The sequence below is a fragment of the Gymnogyps californianus genome, chromosome 2 (assembly GCF_018139145.2).
Source record: "Gymnogyps californianus isolate 813 chromosome 2, ASM1813914v2, whole genome shotgun sequence".
Classification (NCBI taxonomy): Eukaryota; Metazoa; Chordata; class Aves; order Accipitriformes; family Cathartidae; genus Gymnogyps; species Gymnogyps californianus.
In genome coordinates this window covers 149,332,295-149,358,699 of record NC_059472.1, presented here as the reverse complement: position 1 = coordinate 149,358,699, position 26,405 = coordinate 149,332,295, and the positions used below count along the sequence as shown (strand labels likewise).

Below are 26,405 nucleotides of genomic sequence, written 5' to 3'. Positions count from 1 at the left end.
AGCGGGAAAGTTTGCCTATTCCATCTTATGCAATACTGCCTTCACAGCCTCTTATCTTTTTCAGTCAGGACATAGATAGCTCTACCTCACACCATGGCCAAAATGGAAAAGGCCACGTCTATGCCAATATTGTGTTCTCCTACATACAAAAGCTTGTGGCTTTGAAAATACAGCATTTCATAATACCACTTTTCAGCTGTAGAAACACCAAAAAGGGAAGTTTCTTATTTTAAGTGATGATTCTCAGGGCTCGTTTGTACTTTTGGACTGCATCAAGTCATCCAAACATAACATTATGACCCTTACTGTATACAAGAATTCTGTTTTCCATCACATTTCCAGTATTCAAAATATCCTCTACTCTTGAAAGCTCTTCTTTCAAACTCAGCATAATTGAAGCCACCAGGCTTTACATACACAAGAAAAAAAGAAGTAATCCCCTCAAAGGAGGATTTTATCTGTTCTAAAACATTTGTAGTAGCATTTTGTCTCTAACAGAATGAAAAAAGGCAAGTAGGTGACAGTGCTGTACTAAAGGTTTACTGGGCACAGCCCAGCTGAATTCCACTGCTAGCTCTTCCTTACGCAAACTTCGCATTGCATCATCCCATAATTCACATTCTTTATGTTATGATGTAATACATTTGCAGCCCCATGAATTTGTTAATGAAGAAATTAATGTATCACCTGTCCACATCTCCTCCCCCAAGACAGTATACAGCTGAAGTGGCATCAAGCTATGATTTGGAATAGTGCAGTGTAAAACAACTGAGATGTAAATCACCTGATAATACATTTACAACAGAAATTCTGAAGGAGCTTTAACTATAGTTTCACAGCCTGGCAACAGCATAACACAGCTGTAATTTTTTTTAAAATCACATAAATGGAAGGATCATTTTACAAAATCAGAGCTAACCTAACTACAAAACTGAAAGGCACTGGTTAGTAAAGAGCCCAGGACTTCGAGCAAATGCAAGAGGCAGCTTACCAAGGCGGTACATTTTGATACAGAAAACTTAGTGCAATTCATCATTTTATTATGCACAGGGAGCAGTGGTAAAAAAAAAAAAACATTTATAGTGCAAAACCATTCACTTGGCTAAGGAGAAAAAGCAGGGCCTAAGTTTGGGATCAATAACATCAATAGAAGTATTTCTACTGTGCTACAAACTTAGCTGAGGCTCTGGAAGACACACAAAATCTCGTAAGCAAATAGGGCAGCTTGCAGTAACAGTGAGCACTTCACAGCTTTTACTGCCTGCTCAGAACCATGTTGCTTTTGTTCACTCTTTACCAACTGGGAAATGTTTCAAAGCATCTTCCTCTTTTGTACCATCATTTCTATACGATTCAGGGTTCAGACAGTAGTCCAAGTACTATCATGTCCACACCACACACAATTCATTTTATGCCTGTGTTCCTAGATGAAGACAATAATTTAGTATAATTCACTGTAATTTAAATGACTGCAATAGAAATCTTCCCTATTGAGTCTGAAAGCATGGCTAGGGAAGCACAGATCCAAACAATGGGGCTTGTCTAAAGGCTCCTTTTACAAAAGGAGTGAAGCTGAAACAGACTCAGCCAAAAGGCAATTCCTCTCCTCTCAGGAGCGTGCAGGATAGGTCAGCTTAAGCGCTCTAAGAGTTGCCTGCTTCTCTCTGGTGACTACAAAAGGAGCTACGGTGACTCAGTAACTGTCATGGGACCCTAAAGCAGCAAGAACATCCCAAAGAACATACCAAGACATTCTTACAGAGAATTTTATAAGAACTAAACGGATGCTAAATTCAAAAGATCCTTTTTTAAAATTATTTTTTCTTTTTTAAATAAACTACTGGAATGATTAATTCAGAGAGACTAGATGAGACAGAATTGAAATTAAAGTGCTCTGTAAACCAATCTCTCCCTGCTCACTGTGTCTGTGCAAGGCAGTTCCTTGCTTCCAGGGTTTGGTTTCAGCGAAGTCAGCAGCTTTCTGAAGTGCAAGAAATGCTGACATCCTTTCTGGAGCCCAGGAAACTTTTCTTTTTGTCACCACTGACACCTGGCTGTCTGCTTTCTGCACGTCCCTGCTCCTTCTTCCTTGCTATAGTAGTCTTCTCCCACAGCCTGCAGCCTCCAGCCTTCTCTGCTCAACAAAGAACAAGGACAAGGAGTCCTCTCTCCCTACAGACAAGTGCATTTGCTCCAGTCACTCCCTTTATAAAGGGACCCAACATGTAAACTGATAACAAACATGGCAAAATTATATTGTTTATCACACTTGAATTTAAGCATTTAACCCTCAGGTGTCTGAAGCAAAAAGAGACAAGCCTTAGCCCAAGCATTCTTACGATGATTGATGCCATCCCCCACTAAAGCTGAAGGAGGTTTGGTAATCTGGGATTTAACCAAAAGCTACGCAAATGTGGGTTTTGTTTTTGGTGTCTTGTTTTTTTTTTTTTTTTAAATAAACTCACATCTTTAGTGAAGATGGGATCAAAAATAAAATGCACAGAAAGCAAAGTGATGTTAAATATTAGAATGTGAGAGGCATAGTATTCACATGCTATTTAATTACATAGTGGAATGGTAAAACTCAGGGTTTTTTTTCTGGGCTTTTGCTTTACTCCATGGTGGCAAAAATTGTTAGAGGTTACTCAGAACCAGCTTTTTGTATGTGCAGTATTCTCCAGCAAGGTGGGCCATAACATATGCTCACCAGTTGCTTAAAACATGTGGACTGTGCAAATCACAATGTAATATGAAATACTCATTACACAGAGAAATTACGAGTCTTTACTAAAACTTTGAAGCATCAAATGATAGTTGTAGCCACACATCTTTGATCTTGAGAAAATAGGACATAATTTAAGAGTGAAAAATTGCTATAATTGGGAAGCAAAGAGGGACATGTTAGAAATGGAGAAATCAAGGCTGATTCAGACATGTAATGGATCAAAATATTCAGTATTGGTCTAAATGGAGCAATTATAACCAAAGACACTACTGAAAAATGACCCGTGTTGAGAAATACGAAAAAGCAATTTTCAATTGTTTAATTTTTCTTCTATATATGTCACTTGGAAATACCTGATAATATTTAGACAAATGATAAATCCCTTCCCCCCACCCCACTCCCCATAAAACTCAAATGCACTAGTTATTTTCCACCATGCTAATTTCCTGAAAGATTATTGTTTTACATTAAATATCCCATATCAAAAAAGGTGCATATCTGCTTTCTTATTATAACTCTTAATATATATTCCATTATACAGAACAACTTCCATCCAAAGATTTTTTTAAACTCCACAAACTTGCCTTTATTCCCTTAGATGGAAACATATCTGCGTATAGTAACTGCTGTATCTAACAAAAGCATACTGTAAACATGCCAAAGGAAAATCCTAAATAAATTATTCATCTGTACATACCACAAGGTTGTCTATTTCATGTAAAAGAGAAGTAACCAATATAGCAATGTCTCTAGTTTATCTCGGATAGGCTCATCTCTTTGAAAGCGAAAATGAGACAGTTGGGTCCTGCTTCTAGGCGTTCCCACAGATTCCTGTGGGACTCACTTCAGCCAGTGCTTGTTACTCAGAGAGGCCTCGCAGAAAAATGCACGTCACTGAATTCGCATTTTCCCACTCTTGCCAAAACTATCACAGCAATAAGAACAACCCCAGTTTCCATACTCCTACCCATTCCTTACAATTTATTATTTTTTCAAGACAAAATCTTCATTCGAATGGAGTTCAACAATTGAAGTCCCAACGGCTTCAATGACATGAAATTGCCCGCTAAGCTTTAGACACACTAGTCTAAGTCACTCCCACCACGCAACGTCCCAAAAGGAGATCGCATGATCAGTGTCTGGCCAGGCTCTGAGCCTTCCTGCAGGCTGCAGGCTCTGAGGCTGCAGATTTTTTCAGCCAAACGTCTTCCCACATCAAGAACAAGCATTAGCTGCTTTGCAACACTGACAGCAGCTCCTCTCTCCCTCTTCCACACACTGAGAGGTGCCACGAAGAGTGACAATGCCATTAGCTGAGAAAGGAAAGAGATCAAGCTAATGGAGAGAAAAATGCTTTACTGCCAGCCATCAGGATTCTTACATGGCACTGGAAAGCTCAGCAAGAGACAAGGACAGAACTACCTGCCTTGCTCTGAGCTTTTCTTTTCTGTGCCCAGCCTGCTTTGGCACAAACAGCACTCTGGAGAGGTACTCTACGCCTGGATGCAGAAAAGTGGCAGTGTCTTGTGAAGAGTCTCATTGTGTTGCCCATGTGGGGGTGACAGCACATTCTCACTGCAAGAACCATACCTGTCCCCTGCTCCATACATGTTACAGGACTCCTTGCCCTTTTAGACTGGGATATGGGACTGGGGTAAAGGCATTGCATCCCTGGTCAAGGAAGATTATCTAGATAAACAGATTTTCAAAAATATTGATCTATTTACCTAGCACACAGAACTTATCAGTCCCCCTACAGAGCTCATAAAATCAAAGTTAATGAGTCAGAAGTAAATATATTGTCACCTACTGCAAAATTTGAGACGACTGTAAAAGTTGAAGAATCTCTTTTGGTTGTTTGTGGGGGGGGGTTTGGGGGGGGGGGGTTTGTGGGTTTTTCTGTTGGTTGTTTTTTTTTTTTTTTAATAGTTTCTTGTCTCTTTCCATGCTTTACATCACCCAGTCTCCCAGCTCTCAAAGAGCTGAAGCCTCACGCATGTTAAGCCACACAACAGGAGCAGAAATATTTGGATGATAGATCTCTGCCTTTCTTTGTGTGTGTGTAGGTAGGAAAGGGATTTGAATTTCATAATACATTGTTATGGTTGCCCTGATCCTAGAAGTTCATATTATGCTTCTGGCTATTTTAGCCTCAATTTTTTAAAAATACCAATACCTAGTTCTTACTTTGGACAGTGGTTGCTCCTCTTTTGTAGCAAAACACACTGCAACCTAGAATTACACTGTTAGTATCTCAACTCCCCAACTGAAAAAAAATCTCCCTTCCCCAATGCACTTGACCTGCTGAGACTGATACTTCTTTAGATGCATAACTATACTTCACAGATGGGACGTTATATAACAGAGCAAAGAATTTCTTCTTATTTAAAAAAAAAAAAAAAAAGGAAAGAAAAGGATGCACTTCAATGAATTACACCATATTTTAGAATTACATGCAATGTCGAAAAAGCAACATGATCAGAAAATCTGCCATGTATAGGTCAGTGAAGGATTCAAAACTATTAGCCACACAAGATTTGTGCATTAATTATACTCATTTTTCTCTATGTGACACATATGTAAATTGTGCTGTCACTATTCATTTATGAATCTGTGAGGAAAATTTATACATATTTCATGAATTCCGGGCGCTCTCTGTGACCACAGTTAGCATTTGCAAACATCTGGAAGTACCTGATTTGCTAAACTTCTCCCTCCAGACACCAGATACAACAGTGCAACAGCACAGCAGACTCATTCCAGGCCAGATGCAGCAGTGCAGATGTATTGTTCAGCATTCTTCATTTTACCCAGGAGTTACTGCAACACCTTCTTCTCTTGGCCTTGGTGAGTTCTCATCTCTAACCGACCACCTCTGACCATGCCACTCTTCCCTTGTACCCTCACGCTGGCTGCCCCTTCTCAATCACATCAGATATGAGCTAGTTGCTTTTTCTGTCAGGACCTGTAGCAGTCTTAATACCTTTCCTTAGGCAGCAACAGATCCACTCCTATCCTTGATCAACTCACAGTGCTGGCATCCAACACTGGCTAACTGTAGGCATAGCATGTTTTCCTTTCTGCTTTGAAGGAGCAGCTAAAACAAACAGAAAACCACACTGCTGTTCTCCTTAACAACTCTCCTGTGCTGCAATGCTGACAAATGCTTGCAGCTGCTTGAGATCACAACTGACTTCTGTTATCCCCTTGGTTCTTCATTTCCAAATCCATTTGTTCTATTTGGCTTAAAGCTTTGATGTAAGCTCCCTGCTATGAAGGCTCACTTTTAGGATTGGAAAGGAGTAATTGATAGTCTACGTGTTGTGCTGGGCTCTCCATCTCTGGGCAAATTCAAGAATGGTAATTCTTCTAAAGGATCTGCACAAACCCCGAAAGGACTTTTATCAGGGGATCTCAGCTTGTTATATACTCAGTATATGTAACTCACTCACCAGACAATTGCAACTGCCCTTATAATTGGTAATTCAGTAGGAACTACACTGGTTTGCTACCCTGTGTTTATCACACAGCAACAGTCTTTGTCAGATAGGTTCTCTCACAGTTCTTACCCTGTTACAAGCATTTTGGCTAGATGTGCAAGCTTTCCCAGGCCAGGCAAGTCACTAGAAATAATCTAGTAGCAATGAACTGCCATTATTCTGGTACAGCAGGTTGGCAGTTTGGTATACTGGCACTTTATTCCTCTTTTCCATATGGGGCTACAGCGTCCTCACTCAGATTAAATGGAATCCACACCATGGGTTTGTACTTTGTCTATGCTTGCGAAAAGAGGACCCGGTGAACGGAAGCACTACGATTTTCTGTGTTCTAGTTTAATTCAAACTCCTGAGAGCTTCTATTTACTGAGTTTAATGGTTTTGTTCTTTCTGAAAAAAGCAACACAAATAGAAGCGTCCCAAGGATTTTAAAAGATAATTTAGATATTTGTACATTTAAAATTTTTCCTCTTGATGTTAACTTTAAAAGATCAAAGTTAAGTAACAAATTTGAATAACTTCAGGCAAATTTTAAATTAGCAAACGCAGCTGTCAACTGGATCACAATAATCCCTCATAATAATCTTTCTGGAATTCTTTTGAGTTACCAGTGTCTGGTTAGCAGGTTCAATTAACATCAGGAAACATCCAGAAGACTGAACTCAAAGTATACCACTTTGCCTGCAACAATGTAGAATGATACAAGTTACTGATTTATTTAGTGTATTTATTTTCCCACTTTATAAGCTTGAGGGAATGGAAAAGGCTAATGTGCCACTTATGTGGAGAAGCAGGTTCCAAGCACAAGCTATTCTACACTTTCACATGATTTCTCTGATGAAGATTACACTAGAACAAGAAAAGGTTCTACATGAGAACAAAGATGAATCAGGTTCATTTCAGTCTGGACTGTGCACAACCAGCACCTGTACAGATTGTACTAGCTACTCAAATATTGTTTGTGAAGGTACTTTTTTAAGTACCTGGTCAGAAAACAGAGCTTGCAGTCCACTGCAAATTGTAACATATTCCTCCTTTTCAAATGAACAGGATTCTAAATTTCTTACCACACATTGAAAAATATTTTGATTTGAAAATGTTTTCATAATGTTGAAAACATTACACTCTAGCATGTGGAATACTATATGTAGTAGTAAGTATAGAATAATGACACAAAAATTAAAATTGCATGCTTTAAGACGAGACTGTATAGCATGACAGTATCATCATCAGGTTTACTGTGTCCATAAATGGATACTAAATAGTCTGAGACATCCTTAATACAACAATCATGGTTTCTGGAGAGCATGAGGGAAATGGATTGCAAAAATTGGACAGACTGTTCCTAAATAGCATCTTCTAGTGCCACCACAGGAGACAGAATGCTGTGCTACATGGACCATTGGTCTAACTCAGCAGGGCATTGCAAATGTTCTTGAAACGTTCACGTACACGCTAGGAGAACCAAAATACCTAAAAAAGAATGCTTTGACAGTCTTCTTGACATTCAGCAAAACAGGATTTATTTCTATAACTTCCTGGCGATTCCCTCCACCTCTCCAGAAATGGACATACACCTCTCCAAAAAGAGAGAGGTTTCTACAAAATGCTTTGATATTACAAAACTGTATTTTTAGGTGGGAAGTCGCTCCAGCCAAACTTTTTTCCCTACCAAGCTAAGTTTTAACTCATGAAAACAAAATTTTTTTTTTACTATAAAAATAATGGATGTTCCCTCTATTTCCTAAGCATAAAAATATATTAAGAATGATAAAATATACTAGCTTACTTAGTTCACAAACCCAAATCCATCTCAAATATGGCATGCATAGCTGTGTCTTTTGAAAATGAACTGAGATACTTCTTAAAGTTCTACCAGATCTGTGTAGGAAATGAACTATAGAAATATGTTGCATTATGATTCTTGGCCTCTGGCCTACAGTAGCAAGTAAAAGCTGTGTAAGACCTACCATTTACCTTGCTGTGGTATTTTCAGCCTTCACTCTGTCTTGACTAGGTTGTTCTTTGCACCTGATCTCAGGCAAGGGCTGTGCCACTTGTTCTTCCCACCTGCCCTTGACCTACATGCTCACCTGTAGGGCCTGATACGATTTACCTCTCTGCTCTATCTTCTATCAGCTGATTTCCAACTATCTTGGATCTACTACCTTCTGAACTAACATGCAGAGCAGAAAGAAATGGGCTATAGCACACTCTGCCTTAGGTGTGTCACCATGCTGATGTCTGCTGACATGAAACTGCTAAGCTGATTCATCCCAAGTATAATACTCAAGTGGTTTCTTTTCAACACAGACTCAACAGGCCAATTTCTTCTGCCTGCATCTCTGGACACACATGACAAGGCTTAATACACCTGGCAAGAATCCTCCCTCCAGCAATATTCTTTATTATAAGCGTGATTAGAACAGCATCCACACAGGGGCAGATGTTCAGCCTATCTGAGTGCAGCCTACAGAGAGAAGGGCATTTCTGAACTGAGAAGAGTACTGTTGTTCTGTACAGATGTATTCCTGTTTCACATTCATTCCTGTAGATGATTTCCTTAAAAATGCTGAACTGAGAAAGTTCGGTTACTTTATTACCAAAAAATGCTAATGATGCTAAAAGCTCTCATATTACTAGTTTTCCTCTAGTTTTTAATTATTTGTTAAAATTCATATTCTATACTAGTCTCAGATTTAGGTCCTTATGTGTTAAGTTGAACACAACATAGTAACTTTACACTTCTCCTACAAATACTATACTAGAGTGTCACACGCAGACGTGTGTTATGCAAAAAGGTTGTTTATTTTTCCAAGTAATCATTATGTATGTTTTTTAACTGATTAGATCTACACTGTGTCGTGGTTTAACCCCAGCCAGCAACTAAGCACCATGCAGCCGCTTCCCCCTCCCCCATCCCAGTGGGATGGTGAGGAGGAAAGGAAAAAAAGTAAAACTCGTGGGTTGAGATAAGAACAGTTTAATAACTAAACTAAAAATAAAAATACGCTACTAACTAAGAATAATAATAATTGCAATGAAAAAGAATACACCAACAAAAAAAAAAGAAATAAGAAAAGACAAGTGATGCACAATGCAATTGCTCACCACCCACTGACCGATGCCAGAGCCGCAATCCGCCCCCCTGGCCAACTCCCCCCTGTTTATATACTGGGCATGACGTTCCATGGTATGGAATACCCCTTTGGCTAGTTCAGGTCAGCTGCCCTGGCCATGCTCCCTCCCAGCTTCTTGCACACCTGCTTGCTGGCAGAGCACGGGAGACTGAAAAATCCTTGGCTTAAGATAAGCGCTACTTAGCAACAACTAAAACATCAGTGTGTTATCAACATTATTCTCACACTAGATCCAAAACACAGCACTGTACCAGCTACTAAGAAGAGAGTTAACTCTGTCCCAGCTGAAACCAGGACACACTGAAAGGTTAAATCAAAGTATGAGATTGACTACGTATCTCTTGATACTTTATTATATCAAAAAAAGTATTTGTTTATTTTAACAGAAAAAAATTAATGAACAATAGCTCCTACTCTGTCAGAAGCGTATTTCCAGCCCACAGCACTGCAACTTCAAAATGCTTTACAAGATCAGCTAGGTAATCTGCACATTAGCACAGAGACAGAGAAATACAACAAAGAAAATGAAATCCAAGTGTTCAGTAGAAAATGAGGAATTTCACTTCAAATTGGGAAAAAGATTTTCTATGAAGGCATGTGATATTAGGTAATTATTAAGTGAAGAGATTCAGAAGAAATGTCATGTTTACCCAGGATTATTCTGTAACAGATCATTTCCATCATTCTGAAGCAACTGATTTTGGCTTCTATAGACATAGAAACTGTCAAATGACCCACACCAACAGGTCAGCTCCAAATTCCATTTAGTTGTAGGTAAATATTTCTTGATAGTCTTCTGGTTTAATGACTTCTAGTCAGAGGACAATACCTTCAGCCTGGATTGTGAACATCCAGTGCCTCACTGTTGACATACATATGCCTTAGAGCGAGAAGCAAATGAAAGTGCCAATTTTAGCTAAAAATTGAACGTTCAACTATCTTGTCCTAGAATTTGAGAGTACAGGTTTAACAGGTACCAAATCACGTAAGAATAGATTCATTTTGGAAAACAGAGATGGAAGGTGGGGTGGAATATTTCACACCAAGACTGCAATAATCTCATCATAAACCCATCCAAGGTCTTTTCCAGTATTCAGAATGGGTGGTAACTTATGAGGTCTGATGATTTTATGATAATTCAAGTATTCCAGACTAAAATCTCTCAAGAACCCTGTACAATATTGTAGGATAGTCTTTTTAGCTACTTGGTCAGTTTTGGCCTCAAAACTGCACTTCAGCCACTTACCTTAGCCTAGTTCAAACCTGATTAGCCTCTTTTCCCCAACACTCAAACATGATCTTATGAATTTAGACACAAATATATTGTTAAAAAAACCCCAACAAAACAGAAGGGAGATGATGAAGATAGCTTCATTCTTATAAACTGTAGAACACCTAAATAGCTACCGTGAAAAACAAACTATCTGCAATGGCCCTGTAAAGCTGCATACGAGCTGAAAGGAAGGTGACACTTCAACAGAGCAATCCGTTTCACGACAGTTTTCTTTCACAGATACTTTTATTAAAAGGAAAGCTTCACCAAAGTCACCACTGGAACTTATTTTTCTACTTATGCATATGTACGCATACACACACCAACTGAAATCCATTGCACTCATGGATCTACATGTGCAGTGACAGAAAGCATCCAAGACCATTCCACACACTCCGTACTAGCCCTTGTACCTGTACAGCTTGGCATGCAAAGAGTAAATATAAAACACTCCAGATGTAGGCTTGTGTTTTTCACATTAAGAAAATAAATCCATGTGAAATATAAAAGTTAAAATATAAACACTTGACTGTTTCCTCACAGTCTGTTCCATCCTGACTGTTTGGCATCGATCCTTTACAGGCCAGAATTTTCACAAATGGAATTTCAAATGCCCAGCAGACACAACAGAAGCTACATTTTCAAAGATGCTCACTGCACAAAGAGCTGACATCTTCTGATGTCAGTCTAACCTAATCATTTATTATGATTTCCAATGCAAACTATTCTTAAAAACATCTTCCCAATGCAAGTCAGAAGAATTTGGAAAAGCTTTTAGAACTTAAGCATTTTTTAGAGCTTGTTTCCAGGATTAGATACCTTTGTATCACTGAGATATTTGGCAGGAGATTTCTATTCACTTAGCTGACAAATCATAAAATACAACCAATTCTTCAATCTCAACCTTATCAAACACGGATCAAACATCAGCAAGAGCTGTGATTGTTATGAAAGGCACACTATTCCTGTCAGAGACATTCGTCTTCATTTTCCTCTGGGGAGAGGAGGAAGTTTTTGCAGAACAGGTTATAGTGAATCTATGAAAACAGTAACGATCAAGCTCTTTGCTGCTAGATTAGTCAAAACTAAAGACTGAAACACACAAATTACAGGCCTTACCTTGCTCTGACTCCATTTGAGGAAATCCTGTTCCTTTCAACAGTATTTGGGCAGTAGCTGTTTTTATTGGCCTATTTATGTATTTGTGCATTTACTTGCACAAAAAAAGCAATTCAATTAATTAATTTCTATCATTCCATTTAGAAAAAACAATCTTCATAGTGGTTTCTTTAACTGTTATTTCATATCTTAGTCATATTTAAAAAAATGCTACCAGAGGAAGATTCCTCTGACAAGCCTTTCACCAAAGAAAGATTTTAGGTAGCAAATCCTATGAAGTCCTATTAGAATTTATATCCTAATTCTGAAGGCGCAGCACTATCAGTATCATATCAAAATAAGAATGCTGAACTCAGAGCAGACCATTAATTCAGAACACTGAAAAGACTAAACAGCAGCATTTATCACTTTACATGCAACCACTCTAAAGAAAAACATCAAACAAATGACTTGGATCTCATTCATTGAGTTTATACTCAACATAGGAATGCCAACTGGAAGAAAACTCTTATTTTTCTGAATTATTTACCTCAAGAACTAGCCAAAGCTGGTCTCCATTTTTCACATCTTTCTTATAGTACATGCCATAGAATTTGACTACATTGGGATGATCAGAGAGGGCTTTCAAAATGTTGTACTCGGCTTCAATTTCTTCATCAATATCCTAGTGTCACAAATGAGAAATACATAGCGGTTAATAAATAAATAATGATAGCCATTTAAAAAACCCAACACATAGCATTTTCTGGCTATTCAAATATAGTTTGAAATAATGCAAACAAAAAAACCAAACAGAACATGAATGTACCATTTGCAGGGCTACAAAGCTTGGTTCTGTTTACTAAATACAAAACAGTCATCTGGTTTTTTACTTGGTCTTTATCAATTTCAACTAATGAACATATAGGGTAATACAGAGCAGCCCTCAGGAGAATGGGGCTCCCATTGGAAGGAGCATTTCAAGGCAAAGCCAGTGCAATCCAGAAGTGGGTAGGTATGCAGATGCCTCGGGCAGCCACGTTAGTTCTCTAGTCTCAAGGGGATCCCCAGCTAGAGATGGTGCAGCTGGAATTACCTCTCGACCCCTCTGTGCACAAACAAGTATGACTGCAGCCGCATCTTACTCATTTATCATCCCACTTTCTGGAATCATCTGGGAATTTTTCTCATTTTCTACTGTCATAGAAATCGGTGACATCCATGATCTCTCTGACTTATCCTACTGAGCTATAAGAGTTGTGGCTTTTTGTCAGTCTTTTGTTACAGACCTCGGGTTTCTTACACAGCAAGGGAAATCCATTTGGAGGCGAGAGATGAGGACAAGTTTTGCCAACACATGCACCAGGAGCTGTGCAAGCCCTTTCAGACCAAACATGGATGCTAGCAACAGTGGGCACTGGATGACTCAGGTAACCCCTTCCACCTATGCAATGGAATTGCTCATTGAGGGACACTATCAGACTGACAGTGTCAGTCATGCTGAGAAAATAGTCAATCCATCCTAGCCACAGGTAAAGGCAGAACAGCTGCAGTCATTTCCCCCCATTGTTTAGATCTCAAAAAAATGTTAACATACTTGTTTCCACATTTAAAACATTTTTAATACAATTTGCTATTTACACCCACTCAAAAAGAAACAGAAATGAAAGATCAATTCTAGAGGAAGGCTACCTATGAACTCCACCATCCATATGAATGGATTTCATATCAATGAAAAGCACCTACTCAGTGCTGAAAACCTGTCTCACCACTGCCAAATAGAAATGACCATGGCAGAGAAAGGGATGCTTTGTATTCCCAATGAATGATACTCCTTCTCATTTTGTTCACCACCAAAGGCATCTGCCCCTAAGAGGACTTTGCTCACTTTTTTCTTATACAGGTCTCTCCAATGCTAAATCCAACTCAAGTTCCTCATACTATCCTTTTGTCTTGAGACCAGCTTGACTGGTCTCAAAAAACTTTGCCTGTCGCCAGTATCAGGAATTGGGCCAATAAACTTTCATATTGAGATTACAAGAATAAGTCTTCTCACAAGGAAGAGTTTTAGAGATTTTTTTATTGGAGTAGCTGAAAAACAGCAGAAATTTTCCTCTTTCAAAAAAAAGGAGGAACTCACTTTAAGTTAATTTTCCTATAAGCACAACACAGAATACAGCCAATAAAAAAAGTCTTGCAACGAAGGAAAAAAGAACCAAGGTACTGAAGGTTGCAGAGGAAGGAAAGTGAAAGAGCGGAAGAAGGGACAGAAGAGAGAAAATGCATCTGGCAAAAACAAAAGAACAGATCATAAAGCAAAAAAAAAAAAAAAAACCCACGAAAAAACCAAAGACTCAAAAGCCAAAAACCTACACACAAAACATACAATAGCCCTGGCTGCCTTGGGGAAATTGGAAGAGAATTAGCCCACTGTCCTACTGTGATTTAATAGAAATTTCCGTCTCCTGAGGGGTACTCAGACTTTATGAGATTTTTACTATTATAAGGAGAAATGAAAAGAGAGAGAATGAAATGAATAGAATATTCATTCTGTGCATACTAAAAAGAAAAATTTTCCTCTGTATTTTATGAAGGAAGAAAACTTGAAATATTTGGTTGAATTTAACATATTTACCTGCATAAGAGTACCTCTTTTAGAAACGGTAGAGGGAATATTTTCATGTGAACTTAGACATAGAATAATTTGGCTAAGAGCCCTAAAGTACAATGGTATTTACTTATAGCCCTGAGGACAAGACTAAGAGCATTCTCAGTTGCATCTTCATATATTCTCATTTCAACACCTTCACTTTCCTGTTTCAGTTTCCAAAAGCTGAGCTGTTATTCAACATAAAGAATCTGAGAGCTCTAAAGGATTAAACATGCAATGCTTATTCCAGTCTCACATCACCCATGATAATGTAGTTTCCCAGTTTGATTTGGAAATATCAGTTAAACCAAGTGATATAAAAATCACATTTCTTCTGCTTGTTTTTTCAGTCCACCTCTCAAGTGGCACAATTCTGAAACCATCTTCAATGAAAAAAATTGTAAAATTTAAAGAAGAAAATACAGAAAGTATCTTTTTCTTCATTGCAATGGCTCCCTCTGCAGCCATTAATAATACTTTCAGTTTAAACAAAAAGAACTAGTTTATTGCTTTCACCCTATTTCTAATATAGAATTGCCATTTTAACAGTAGCATGGAGGTACAGCAGCTACTCCAGACATCCTGTAAATAGGAGGGGGAAAAGAAGAATATTCTTAGAATAAAAAGGAGAATATATTCAGTTAAAAGATTCAAGTCTTGGAGTGTGATGTTGACTGCATTACTGACTTCCATTTTTTCATTAAAATAAGGAATCTGTTTTCATCAGTTATACCTTTTCCCTTCTTTAATTTCTTATGTTGTATCTTTATCCACTGCATTTCTTCTGTCTTCTTTACACTCTATCCCTTATCTCCTACTTAATCTATTTCTCTTTCCTCCAGCGCCAGCTTTACTACCTCTTCTTTCTTCCTGTCATCATCCTTTATCCTTTTCCTACAGCCTCCAAAGTGTACACAACATTGCGAGTTTCCCCAATGCCTTCAGTAATCCCTGCCATAGCCAGTTGCCACTCAACACTTGTGAAATAGAGGAAAGCAGAAGCATTTCCTGCCATACAGGCATTTAGACGAACACCAACTGCAAGGAAGTCCTGCCTATTCATTGTAAGCACAAGAATCTTGTTTACAGAAAGCAACAGTGTCAAAAATAGTTTCCAATGCATTTGAATTCATCAAGATCCTTATCGCTTGGCTGCAAACCATGTTTACTTTGGGAGAGGTACACGTGATATTGAATTGAGATTAGCCTCCTTTTGTCGCTTTGAAAACATGCTGAAATAAAAAGCAGATCAACAAGAAACACAGCAAAGATAATGCAAGACGTTATGTTTTCACAAACACATTTCATGGACTTACAGGCCCCGGGATCATAATTTGACACTGTGTGATATGCAGGGGTAGACAGAGCCCTGTGTGACTGTGCAGCTCCAGACCTGCAGTGTTTCACATGGCATGACATGCTCTTCCCTTCCTCCCCAGAGGTCGTGCAATGGAAGCACGTGCCTCACAACCCTATACTGGGAGGGCAAAAGATGAGCTCAAAGGGACCCCCTGAAACAGTAACAACTCCTTGTCCGTGTTTTGTGGGTTACTGTTTTTGAGAAAAATCCCAAGCCACATGTAGCACCACTGAAGTCAATGGGGTATGCCTTTACAAACCAGACTAATGCTCTTCCTTACTACTTGAGCATTAATCTGCCACCCAACAAATGTCAGTTATTGAGAACAAAAACATACTCTACAACATAATAATTCCACCTCCCAGTCACCTGGTGCTTTGTGTGTAGGAGCTATTGCCTTTGTATTTTCCATTTGAAAATATGGATCCCTCTGTGATATCTATGTATTTTGGCACATTCTGAAAACACAGAACCAACAATAACAATAAAAAGAAAGTATGCTATTTTATTTTTCAAGTACCACTCATAGCATGTAACTCAGCTAAAAGCATGTACTCAAAATAGATGCTTGAAGGTACATCTAAAGCACTTAAAAGTACACTTAACCATAGTATGTAAAAAAAAAAAAAAAAGGAAAGGGAACAACAGTAAAAATAGAAGAAGCTAGGACTCCTGGTACTGAAAAGGAAAATAATCAGCTCTGCTTCTGAAAGTAGATAAACAAGGGGGAACTAAAAGTCAAAGTAACAAAGTTTAGGTACACTTCTGACTTCTACCATATGCAACGACTTCCAAGATCACTTATGATACGAAAAACGCATTGATAGCTAGCCTGATACTTAGCAGGTTGAAGCAGTTTATTTCACTATCACTTCTAATGCAAATGATCTACCAAGATTAAAAGAAAAAAAGACTACATAAATTCACTTAGAATTAAATACGCACAAACCAAGTAATTTAAGTAGCTTACGTGAACAGGATCCAAAATTTTGACTGCTGCTTTGCTGCCATTTTTCTTATTTAACACCTTGAAAACTTTTCCATATGTTCCTTTGCCAATAGTCTCAATTATTTCCCAGGTATCTGAAGGATCAGGAAAGCTATCAAATATTATTGTTTTCCCAGTCAACGGAAGCATCTCAAATGATGGCTCCTACGAAAAAGAGATTTCAATGTTCACTGAACAAACGGTTAACAGCAATTGGTCTCCTACAAATGCAAAGAGAAATACACATTCCAGTCTCAAACACTAGAAATGGTTTTGCACGTAGTGTGCGTGCACTGAAAGCATAATGAACAAGAAATGCTGCACTTAACACAGGTATGTGCAGTCAACACAGTATCAAATGAAGGGAAATTCAAATAATAATTTGAACTAATTTCAGGCTTGACTGAAGTCAGTAGAAGCTTTCCCATGCACTTCAATGAAACTATAATGTCACTCTGGGATTTTTTGAGGGGCAGGGGAATGGGAGTCAAGTTCATAAAATCCAAAAGAATTTGGCTCCATTACCAAGAATCAGGCAAGAAGTGAAAAAAACCAACAAACCCACAAAACAAAACACATTAAATAGTAGCATTAGGTTCATTCAAACTTCTACAGCAAATGGTCAGTTTTATAATCCTACCTTTACCATGTGAATTTTTATATAGATCTCATAAGGCCAAGCAGATCAAAGTGGCAGATCTTTTCACAATATTATGGCCTTCTGACAGTCAAGCATTCACAGTCATGGAAAATGTGTTTACTGATGTACATTCATTAACAACTGTTTTACATACTGGAAACACCTTTTACAATGATGGAATTGTATCCATCACTGACCAGGTTACACCTATATCCTGGTCAATGATGGATACAATTCACTTATACATGCCTTCATAGTGACTAACTATCCAGCAGCTACAGTGGTAAAAACAAAGCACACATCCCCTCCCCCCCCAACAACAAAACAGAAACTCCACCTTTACCCATTGTTAAGAACAGCCAAAAACTCAGTAGAAATGTGTTAAAAATTACATTCTCATATTCTTAATTGTAGAGCCAAGACTGAAAAAGAGAAGGGGCAGGGAAGAGGACAGACTCAAGCCCTTACTAAGTAAGCAAGCACTAAGTAAGTGAGCCAGCTACTGAGTGCTTAAGTCCTTCCCGAGCACAATATGCAGGAAACGAGCCAGGTTTGGAGAGTCATTTTCATATACCCATTTTTAAAATTTTTATATAATACTTATATAAAATACTTTATATAAAGACTACAGTGTAATTATTCTTGGATTTTTTTATGTCAACAGCACAAATCTACACACATAAAGCATTTTATGTGATATTACTCCAGTGACAGAAATTGCACCGGGATACCATACTACTATTTTTGATAATGAAGAGTATGGCTTCAATTTCAGTTTCATCCATGGCTTCAATTTCAGTTTCATCCATGGCTTCCAGCATATAAGCCATACTTTCTTTATTCATCTGCTTATTCATATTACCATGTATATCCCACTACACATGCAGCATGTATATCCGCTATACATACAGTATGTATACCAACCAGAAGCAACTGAAATGGACTGCTACACAAACATACGTTGTACCAGCTCTTTCAATTATCTGATATGCATACTGGCACGTCACGTGTATTCAGACTAATTTTATACTGGATAACACAAGCTCGCCTGGGGAACACAGGGCTCAGGATTCTTCCCATCATTCTGCTCTTGGTTGATTAGCTCACTGATGAGCGAGAAGACAGGGTTTTCTTCTCTCTCCCTGCCCCCCCCTTTTTTTAAATATATACATGACTATTACCAACTTCTATACCCACTCATGCAGCAAAGTGGTGAAATATCCTCTTAACACCAGGAAACCTGCGGCAGTCTGTTGCGTACCGAGGACTGCAACCAGCACCAGCCCAGCACCTTGATTTCAAGGGCTGTGGGAACAAAATGACCCAATTTTACCTGCTACAATGAAATCTCCCTTAACACCAATCCAGGTTAAGGTCAAAGTAATGATAAAGGATCAAGATCCAGAGATATGCAGCTGTAACAGCTAAATCCTCAAATTTCCATTCCAGATTCAAAATTTGCTTTTTCCTTCTGTCCAACCCTCCCCCTGGGATTCATATAGACACAACTCAGCCAGGACATTGACTGCAGTCTCTTCCTAAGGCATTATCTTTCCACCTCATGCCTAGTATTTATCCATGCCTTGGGAGCTTCACCACTTCCAGGCAAAGCCATCTCTTCCCCAGAAAATGAACACAAATGAGTTAAAACATTTTTTTTGGAACTTTCTTTTTCTTTTTCCTATAAAATAGTGCTCAAATACCATTGTTCTGTTTTTTTTTTAAATCACTTTATACTTATATATAAATGCTTTGCAATTAGCTCATAATAGGGACTACACAAAACAATAACCAACTTGGGGATGAAAAAGGGATTAGTACCCATAATCCCAAACCCTTGCTTTGAGGGATTCAACAATGATGGAATTTCAAAATTTCTCTATCTATCCAAGCTTTAGTTTTTAGAATTGAGGTTAACTATTTGTTTAAAGTTTTACCGGATACTCAATCCATAACTAGTGATGCTTTGGGAGAAAAAAAGTAGAGAGCTATCAATGGGCGCCTTCATAAGAACTCAGATGTCCAAATCATATTGGAGCCTGACTACATACAAATTATTTCCTGGAAATATGTGGTTTTCCATCAAAAACTAGGGCCTGCTATGTCCCACATTACAAGAATACACAGTAAGAGCCTCTGACCCAGGCAGCTTACAGTAGGAGATATGCAGAAGTTGAAGAAAGGAAGACTCATTTCCTCCCCTTCAAAGACGAGTACTTAAGATGCAGGAATGCAAAGACCAGCTTCACATATTTAGCCCATGCCAGAGCCAAGCAGGGAACTTTGATACCCTGAATCTCCAAATATACCCTTAAGCAAAGGTCCACCCCTCTGCGCAGAGGTTTTAGAGCAAGTAGAACATTCTAAGAAAACACATGTACATCTAAACCTGCAGCTTCAGACAGCTTCCCAGGCCTCATTAACTTCCTATACATTAACAGAATGCAGCTGAAATTCATTGACTCCCAATATCAATTGCTTATTTGTCTGTGGAGACTGGTACAAGGAGAACTCTTAAAGGGCTGAGGAAACACGATCCTGAAGGTGCTATTTGGCTACCAGAGTGCTAGAGACACGGTCATATGCTTGCATTTTCCCTTGCAAATCATACCAGTTGCACATCATCTTAAGAAAAGTCACCACATATTTAACAATAATGCATTCAATAGGTGTCATACTTAGTTCAATAATTTGAGTACTATTCCAGAAAGAATTATTCACCCTAACCCTTTGTCTTTTGATTCACAGCTTCAAAATCGTAACTTGAATAAGTTACACTGAACATCGTATTTCCTCACCATGTTTAAGAACAAGCCTCTGCAGACAAATTGTTTAGCTTCCACCTCTATTATTAAAAATATATTAAATAGAATGATTTCAAGTGTTCTGTTCTGGGTGATGAATAATGTTTTATTACATCTCAGTGAAGCTGAGAAAGCTGATAATGATTTAACCTCATATTTCAGCAATAAATTGGACTGTCTCTGGAATACGTCTGGATGCCCAAACAACTGGGTAATTTATCATACCCCTCACCATTAAAAATTTACTTTAAAAAAAGACAACTTACAACTTGAACCAAACTTCTGAGCTAGGAATGTACCCTTGAACCTCTATAAAAACCCTTGAAAATACTTCTGGTGTGCTCAGTGTGACAGTTCACTCAACTTCTGCTCAGATTTTGGCTAACCTGGCTCCTGCTAAGGCCTGATGTATGTTGGGAGCAGTGCCATTAGCTCAAAGGAGAGCACCAGGTAGGCAGGGCAGGTGGCCAGAAAGAGCTAAAGGGCCATTATGCACCACTGTCACCTGCAAATCGCTGTCTCCTGCAGCCATTATCTTTTGTCTGGCAGTTTCCTCAGAATCTGCTAACTTAGGGAAATGGTATAGGCCAAACCTCCAAGCTGGAAGGTATAAAGCATCAGCTTACCCAAAAAGCTTTTGAAGCAGATCCAACAGCAGCTGGACTGCTGAGGCTTTCCTGCTTCCCGGTGTGATACAGGGGATGCCTGCACCATGAGGGAGGAGGAAGGGATGAGCACTCTCACCCCCGTCTAGGTAACTAAGTCTTTTTTTTTTTTTTTTCCTCATAAGTGCATGAATTAATAGTTGTGGGCTATAAGTTATGAAACCTTATGACTTGAATGGTGAATAAGTGAATTCATGTGACAGACCAGTCTGGGCAAAAGGGCATTGAGCCCCTGTTTGTTGTATGTGTTTGTTGTTGACCTCATGACAATGTGGTTTGGTTTTTTGGTTTGTTTGTGGGTTTTTTCCCTCGAAGAGGGAGATCTGGTGTCAGTGATCTGGCTGTCACAGTTTTAAGAACAAATTGGGTGAGAATTCTTATGAGCCAGCCCTATGTGACTTTTCGCTTCCTAGGTCACATCAAACATACACACCCTATGCAGCAGACCTCAGGTTGTGTACTGGAGATATTTAGAGATACCCTGTTCAGCATCAATGCTGGCAGATCACTGCATTCTCTATCATTTTCAGTACCTAGCTAGTTTGGAGAGGGAAGGGGAAGGGAAGGGGCAGCCTTATGAAGAATATAGTATATCTCCTGTGGACTATCTGATTGCTGCAAGGGCAATTCAATGAAGCACATTTATCACACCCAAAACTTAAGACACACACGAATTGCACTGTCGAGGGCTTTATGGTCAAGGCACAGAGTGTTACAGACAATAGAGTCAAGACTTATTCCCACAATAAGCAATAGGTTTTGCTTCTGCAGGCTGGGCTGCAAGCACAATGGAGCTTGAATTTCACAGAGAATATTACATGTTAATCCAATATTTTTACTACTGTTTCATACCACCTAAGTTTGTTCTTTCTAAACCTTCCTCCTCCAATAGTTTCTGAACAGACCTCCATCTCACTTGGATGAAAGTACATCCGTTTCCTCCATAGGGAGCTGATAAAACAAGAGAGGCACCTTGCCTCCTGTCATTCATTCTTCTCCATAAAGGCAGCCTACATGATTAGCAAAGCAGATACCTATTCATATATGACTAAAATGAATCCAGCCTTTAGGTTCCCATGAGCATCTTGTCTCCTGGCTACCACAATCTTCTGGTCTTGAAAATTAGAACCAGGACCTCGTTGGTTCAGTTCAAAACACACCTACTGAGGTCTTCTTTGATCTCTTTTGTTTTATTTGTCCACATCACTCCCTCCTTCCCATTGCAAACACTACTTGTGTTTAACCAGACAGCTCCTGCACATATCCTACCCTGTAATTTGCCAGACATCTTCACATGTGTCATGGGAGGTGGATGTCAGGAGCCAGCAACACTAGCTTACATTGCCTATTGGGTCTGTTACCTCTGTGGAGTTGACACTTTCACTCCCTCAGATTCTGAAACTTAAACCTCTTGCCTAATGGATGCCAGAAAAATAATCACCCCCCCAAAAAAGGAAAGAAAGAAAAAGAAATTGTAGGCAATGTTCATGTAGAGACTGCTGAGGCTTGTTATAGCAAAGAAAAAAACCCTTGTCACCTCACTTTTTTGCCACCTGATGCCTTTATCCAATATCTAGTTTACAAGCTTTTTGGTCTGGTACTGATCACAAGGCATAGTGGGGCCTTGAAACACTTAATGCAATAGCACAATAAAATCCCACAACACATTTCCTCTTATTTCATGAGTTTATGCCACACTGACAAGTACTTAATAAGAAAGTTAAAGGTTGCTGCATGGAATTCTTAAGACAGGCCAAGAGCATGAGGCTACAATATGCCATTCATCATACTAACACCTAGCACTTTCTGGATAAACATCCAAATGATTTGATTGTTTAACCATGAACATGGATTGCAGCTCAGATCCTGAGCTAGTATAAATGTAGCTGTAATGAGCCATTTACGCAGCATACTATCTCACCCATCATTCAAAGAATAAGTTTTCCTCTGGAAATTCCAATACCACCCCTACTTAATTCTGGGGGATATTTGGCCTCTGATTTTGATGATGATATAACCTATATCTGAATGGGAACTGCAGTCAAATCTAAGCTCAGTGTAAGCAGATTATCTAGTTTGGCAATTAGTTAAAAACAAGTGTTTAGAACACAACTGGTTTTTTTACTTCATTTGTCAAAAGCTGAACACACTTAACATTATAATTTCACTCTAAAACAACAACAAAAAAATAATTTTGCATGATTAGATAATTTTTGTACTATCCACGCGTCTATCTGAATTATCCTCTTTGATTGTACATCAGTTTCCTTACTACTTTCCACTCTGTACATCCCCCAGTGTTTTCCCAGACCTGAACAATTGTCTTTCCCATCTGCAAGAAACTTCCCAGAGGAAAAAAAAAACCTCTTTAGCCCCAGCTATGGTAGATGAAGAATAAAAATCAACAACCTTCTCTAACACTCAGTCCACTTCTTTCACTGTTGTGTGCTTACACAAGTAAGAAAGACACAAGAGCTGGGATTCACCTAACTTGATACATGTATAATATACCTATTGGAACCTAAGCTAGATACTATAATCCTATTTTAGTCAGTCAAAGCAATCAAAAATTGATTTACCTGACCTGGTTAGCATCTACCTTAGTATAAGAAGACTTGCTTTCCAGACTCTATTGATTGTACTGGCTAAGTTTCCATTGTCTGCAACAGGAACCCAGTTATGTAGCTTCAGATGGAGACATTTTAGGTGAAATGAATCCCATCCTACTTAACTGCTAGAAACGAAGAGTTATAACTTGACATCTGACAAAATGAGTATCAGTTCCATGCTACACTCAGGGAAACTGCAAGTCAGCCACATCTTGTCACCTGAAAGTTGGCAGGCAACTTGGACATTGTCTGATGATGCACAGAAAAGGCAAGAACCATGCAATGACACTGCCAAGCAAACTTTGAACCCAACAACCGAACCCTAAACTAATGTAAATGCAGAAATAAATGGTTACTTTAAAGCATTTGGAGGCAAGGAGTCATGATAAATTTAGCTTAATCTCAGACAATGTATTTCCTGGGCACAATTTAAAGTATATACGTTAATCTTAGAGCTGCTCAAGGAAAAAATTGATCCATTTTTGAGGGCACTTTCTAGTGTTCACTCTCTGAAGGGCTGGGTAACTGCTTCTTCTGTTTATAAAAACACTTTTCCTCTTTGCTGACTGTTATCCAGCAACAACTTTCCCAACAAGCAAGACAGCTTTCAGAGAAACTTGATGCCTCTGGACTCCTTGACCTTTGTAAAACTTCTACATGCAGTAGAGAAACAGTACTGTGTGGTATCGGTACCTGATCTCCTTCTATTGATAATGCATATTGGGTATCCACACTGACATTTCATCTGCTGATTATTATTCAGCTGATCTTGACATTTCGACTTGCTGCAGACTGAACTGACCAGCCCCGCTCATGGGAGGCTCCAGCTTCTCACTCTCTGAATGTTCTCAGAGGGCGCTGCTGGAAGAGATCTACATCAGTGTTAGGTTCCACCTTGGTTTTCTTCCATTCCTCCCCATGCCCCGCAACAGTAAAAGTCCTACTGCATGCTGAGGTTTACAGTTCTCAGGAAACTCCATCGGAGGAAGGAGTTTTTTAAGCAATAGGTTAAAGAATCAGCAAGGGCTGTAAGCATTCAATCTAATCTCATGCATAGGGGCTACCCACTGGATGACAATCCTTCAGAGCTCAAATATGACATCCGTACAGGATCCCAATTTTTTGAAGCCAACCTTTAGTTATAGGAAGAGGGTATGAAAAGAACATGGAAACAAAATGCTAAATTTAATTATTGCAGTCAATTCTAAAAGCTCTGATATTTTGAAAAAAAATGACAGCTAAAGATTTTTGTGGCAATTGTCATCCAACAGAAAATATTTATGCAGGGGCATTACAATCATGAAAACAAGATTAATAACGGAAGGGGGAATGGTTCATTATCAAATTGTATTTGGACCTTGTGCCACCAGAATAATGAACTGACATTGGCAATCCATGAACTGAATCATACCCAGCTCATTTTGTGGTGCCCAGAAGAGAGGCATTGCAAGTGATGAGAATAATTTTTCAATGACTACACACTAGATCAACATATTAGCAAAGAACTCGGCTTTCAAAGCTAAAGCATCACTTAATTTTCCTATTTTAACACAGTAAAACTTTATAAGACCATAAAAATCAACATGGTGCGATCTCACTCGCTCCCTACTTCTCAGAACTTCTAACAGCAGCAAAGTGGCAACTCAAAATTAATTTTGCAGCTGTATCAATGAGCTTTGGCAGGGCTTGACATTAAGGTGATATAGTCATTTGATAGCACGATAAGGAAGGCATTACAGACAACAAGCAGATTTGCTAACACTTAACATTAGTAGGCAAGAAGTTACGGGGTATGAGCGTATATTGGGACGTTGTGGGCACGGTAAGATTTCATGTGTCTTGCCGAGGCCCACCGTCATGCTACAGCCCTGCATGTCACTCAGGCGGGTGGCGCTTGCCCTCCTCTGCGAGCGCCTGCAGCCCGCCTCAGCGCCCTGACTGGTTTCACCACAAGCACGACAAAGTCCAGACATCTCTCCTGAATACTCTACACACTTCCCTTACCCAGAAACTCACTCACAGAAAGAAAAAAAAAAGTAGAAACAAGCAGGATTCACCCAGGGGCCTGAACGAGAGAGCCCAGGGGACGGTGCCAGCGCCAGTGCCAACCCGCACCCTCCACACGCCTCCCCGGCCCGGGAGTCCCAGGCCCCGAGCAGCCCCGCTCGCAGGCCGCGCACGCCGGCCACGCCTGCCCGCCCCGCAGCTGCCTGGAGCGCCCGTTCCCACACGGGAGCTGGCGGCGGCGGCGGGAAGCACCGTCCCGGCCCATTCTGCCTGCCGCGCCACCACCGGGGCCCCGGCCGACATGTCTGGGGGCCGGGCCGCCCCGAAGCCCCGTGGCGAGGCGTGGGCGCCAGGCAGCGCGGCTGCCTCCGCGGCGGCTCCCAGGGCAGCGGAGTTACACAGTGGCGGCGGAGCCGCCTGTCAGTCACCGCCCCCGGGACCCCCCCTCCTGTCCTGCCCGCCGCTCCCGGGCAGGGGATTACCCGCAGCGAAACCTCCAGTCCTCGCAGAGCCAGCCCCGCCGAGGGGGCTGAGGCCGCGCCACCTCCGGCAACCGTGCCTCGGATTCGCCCACCTCCTCCTCCGGATGGCCCCGGCCCGGCCCGGCCGCAGTCCCGCCTCGGGGTCAGCGGCGGATGAGCGGTTTGCCCCGCTAATCCCCCGCAAGCGCCGGCAAAGCCGGGAGGGCTCGGCCCGCCCCGGGCAGGGCACGGTGGGGGGCGCGGGGGCGGCCCGGCCTCCCCTCCCGGCGGGGAAACGGGGGGGTTGCTGAGCGTGCAGCCGGGCCGCCCCGGCCCGGATGGGCCACAGCCAACCTGGGCTCCCGGGCCGACCGCGTCCAGAGCGGGGTCACAGCCTCCGGGGCCTGATCCACCCGACGGGGGATTACGCCGCACTTGGCGGCCACGGAGCATCCAGGGAGGATGCGGACTTAGTACAGGAGAGCCGC

The 26,405-nt window shown here is 40.2% G+C and overlaps 1 protein-coding gene across 1 annotated transcript in view; it reads right to left on the bottom strand.

The window, feature by feature from the left end:
• Positions 1–25,977, bottom strand: part of MYO3A (myosin IIIA) — a 124,756-nt gene extending 98,779 nt beyond the window's left edge. Inside the window, exons 1-3 of the mRNA XM_050892533.1 lie at positions 25,939–25,977; positions 16,714–16,896; positions 12,284–12,418 (exon numbers count right to left, since the gene is read on the bottom strand). Of these exons, the coding sequence (XP_050748490.1) occupies positions 12,284–12,418; positions 16,714–16,881 (303 nt within the window). The 5' untranslated portion in view covers positions 16,882–16,896; positions 25,939–25,977. The remainder of the gene's footprint in view (positions 1–12,283; positions 12,419–16,713; positions 16,897–25,938) is intronic.
• Positions 25,978–26,405: the final 428 nt, after the last annotated feature.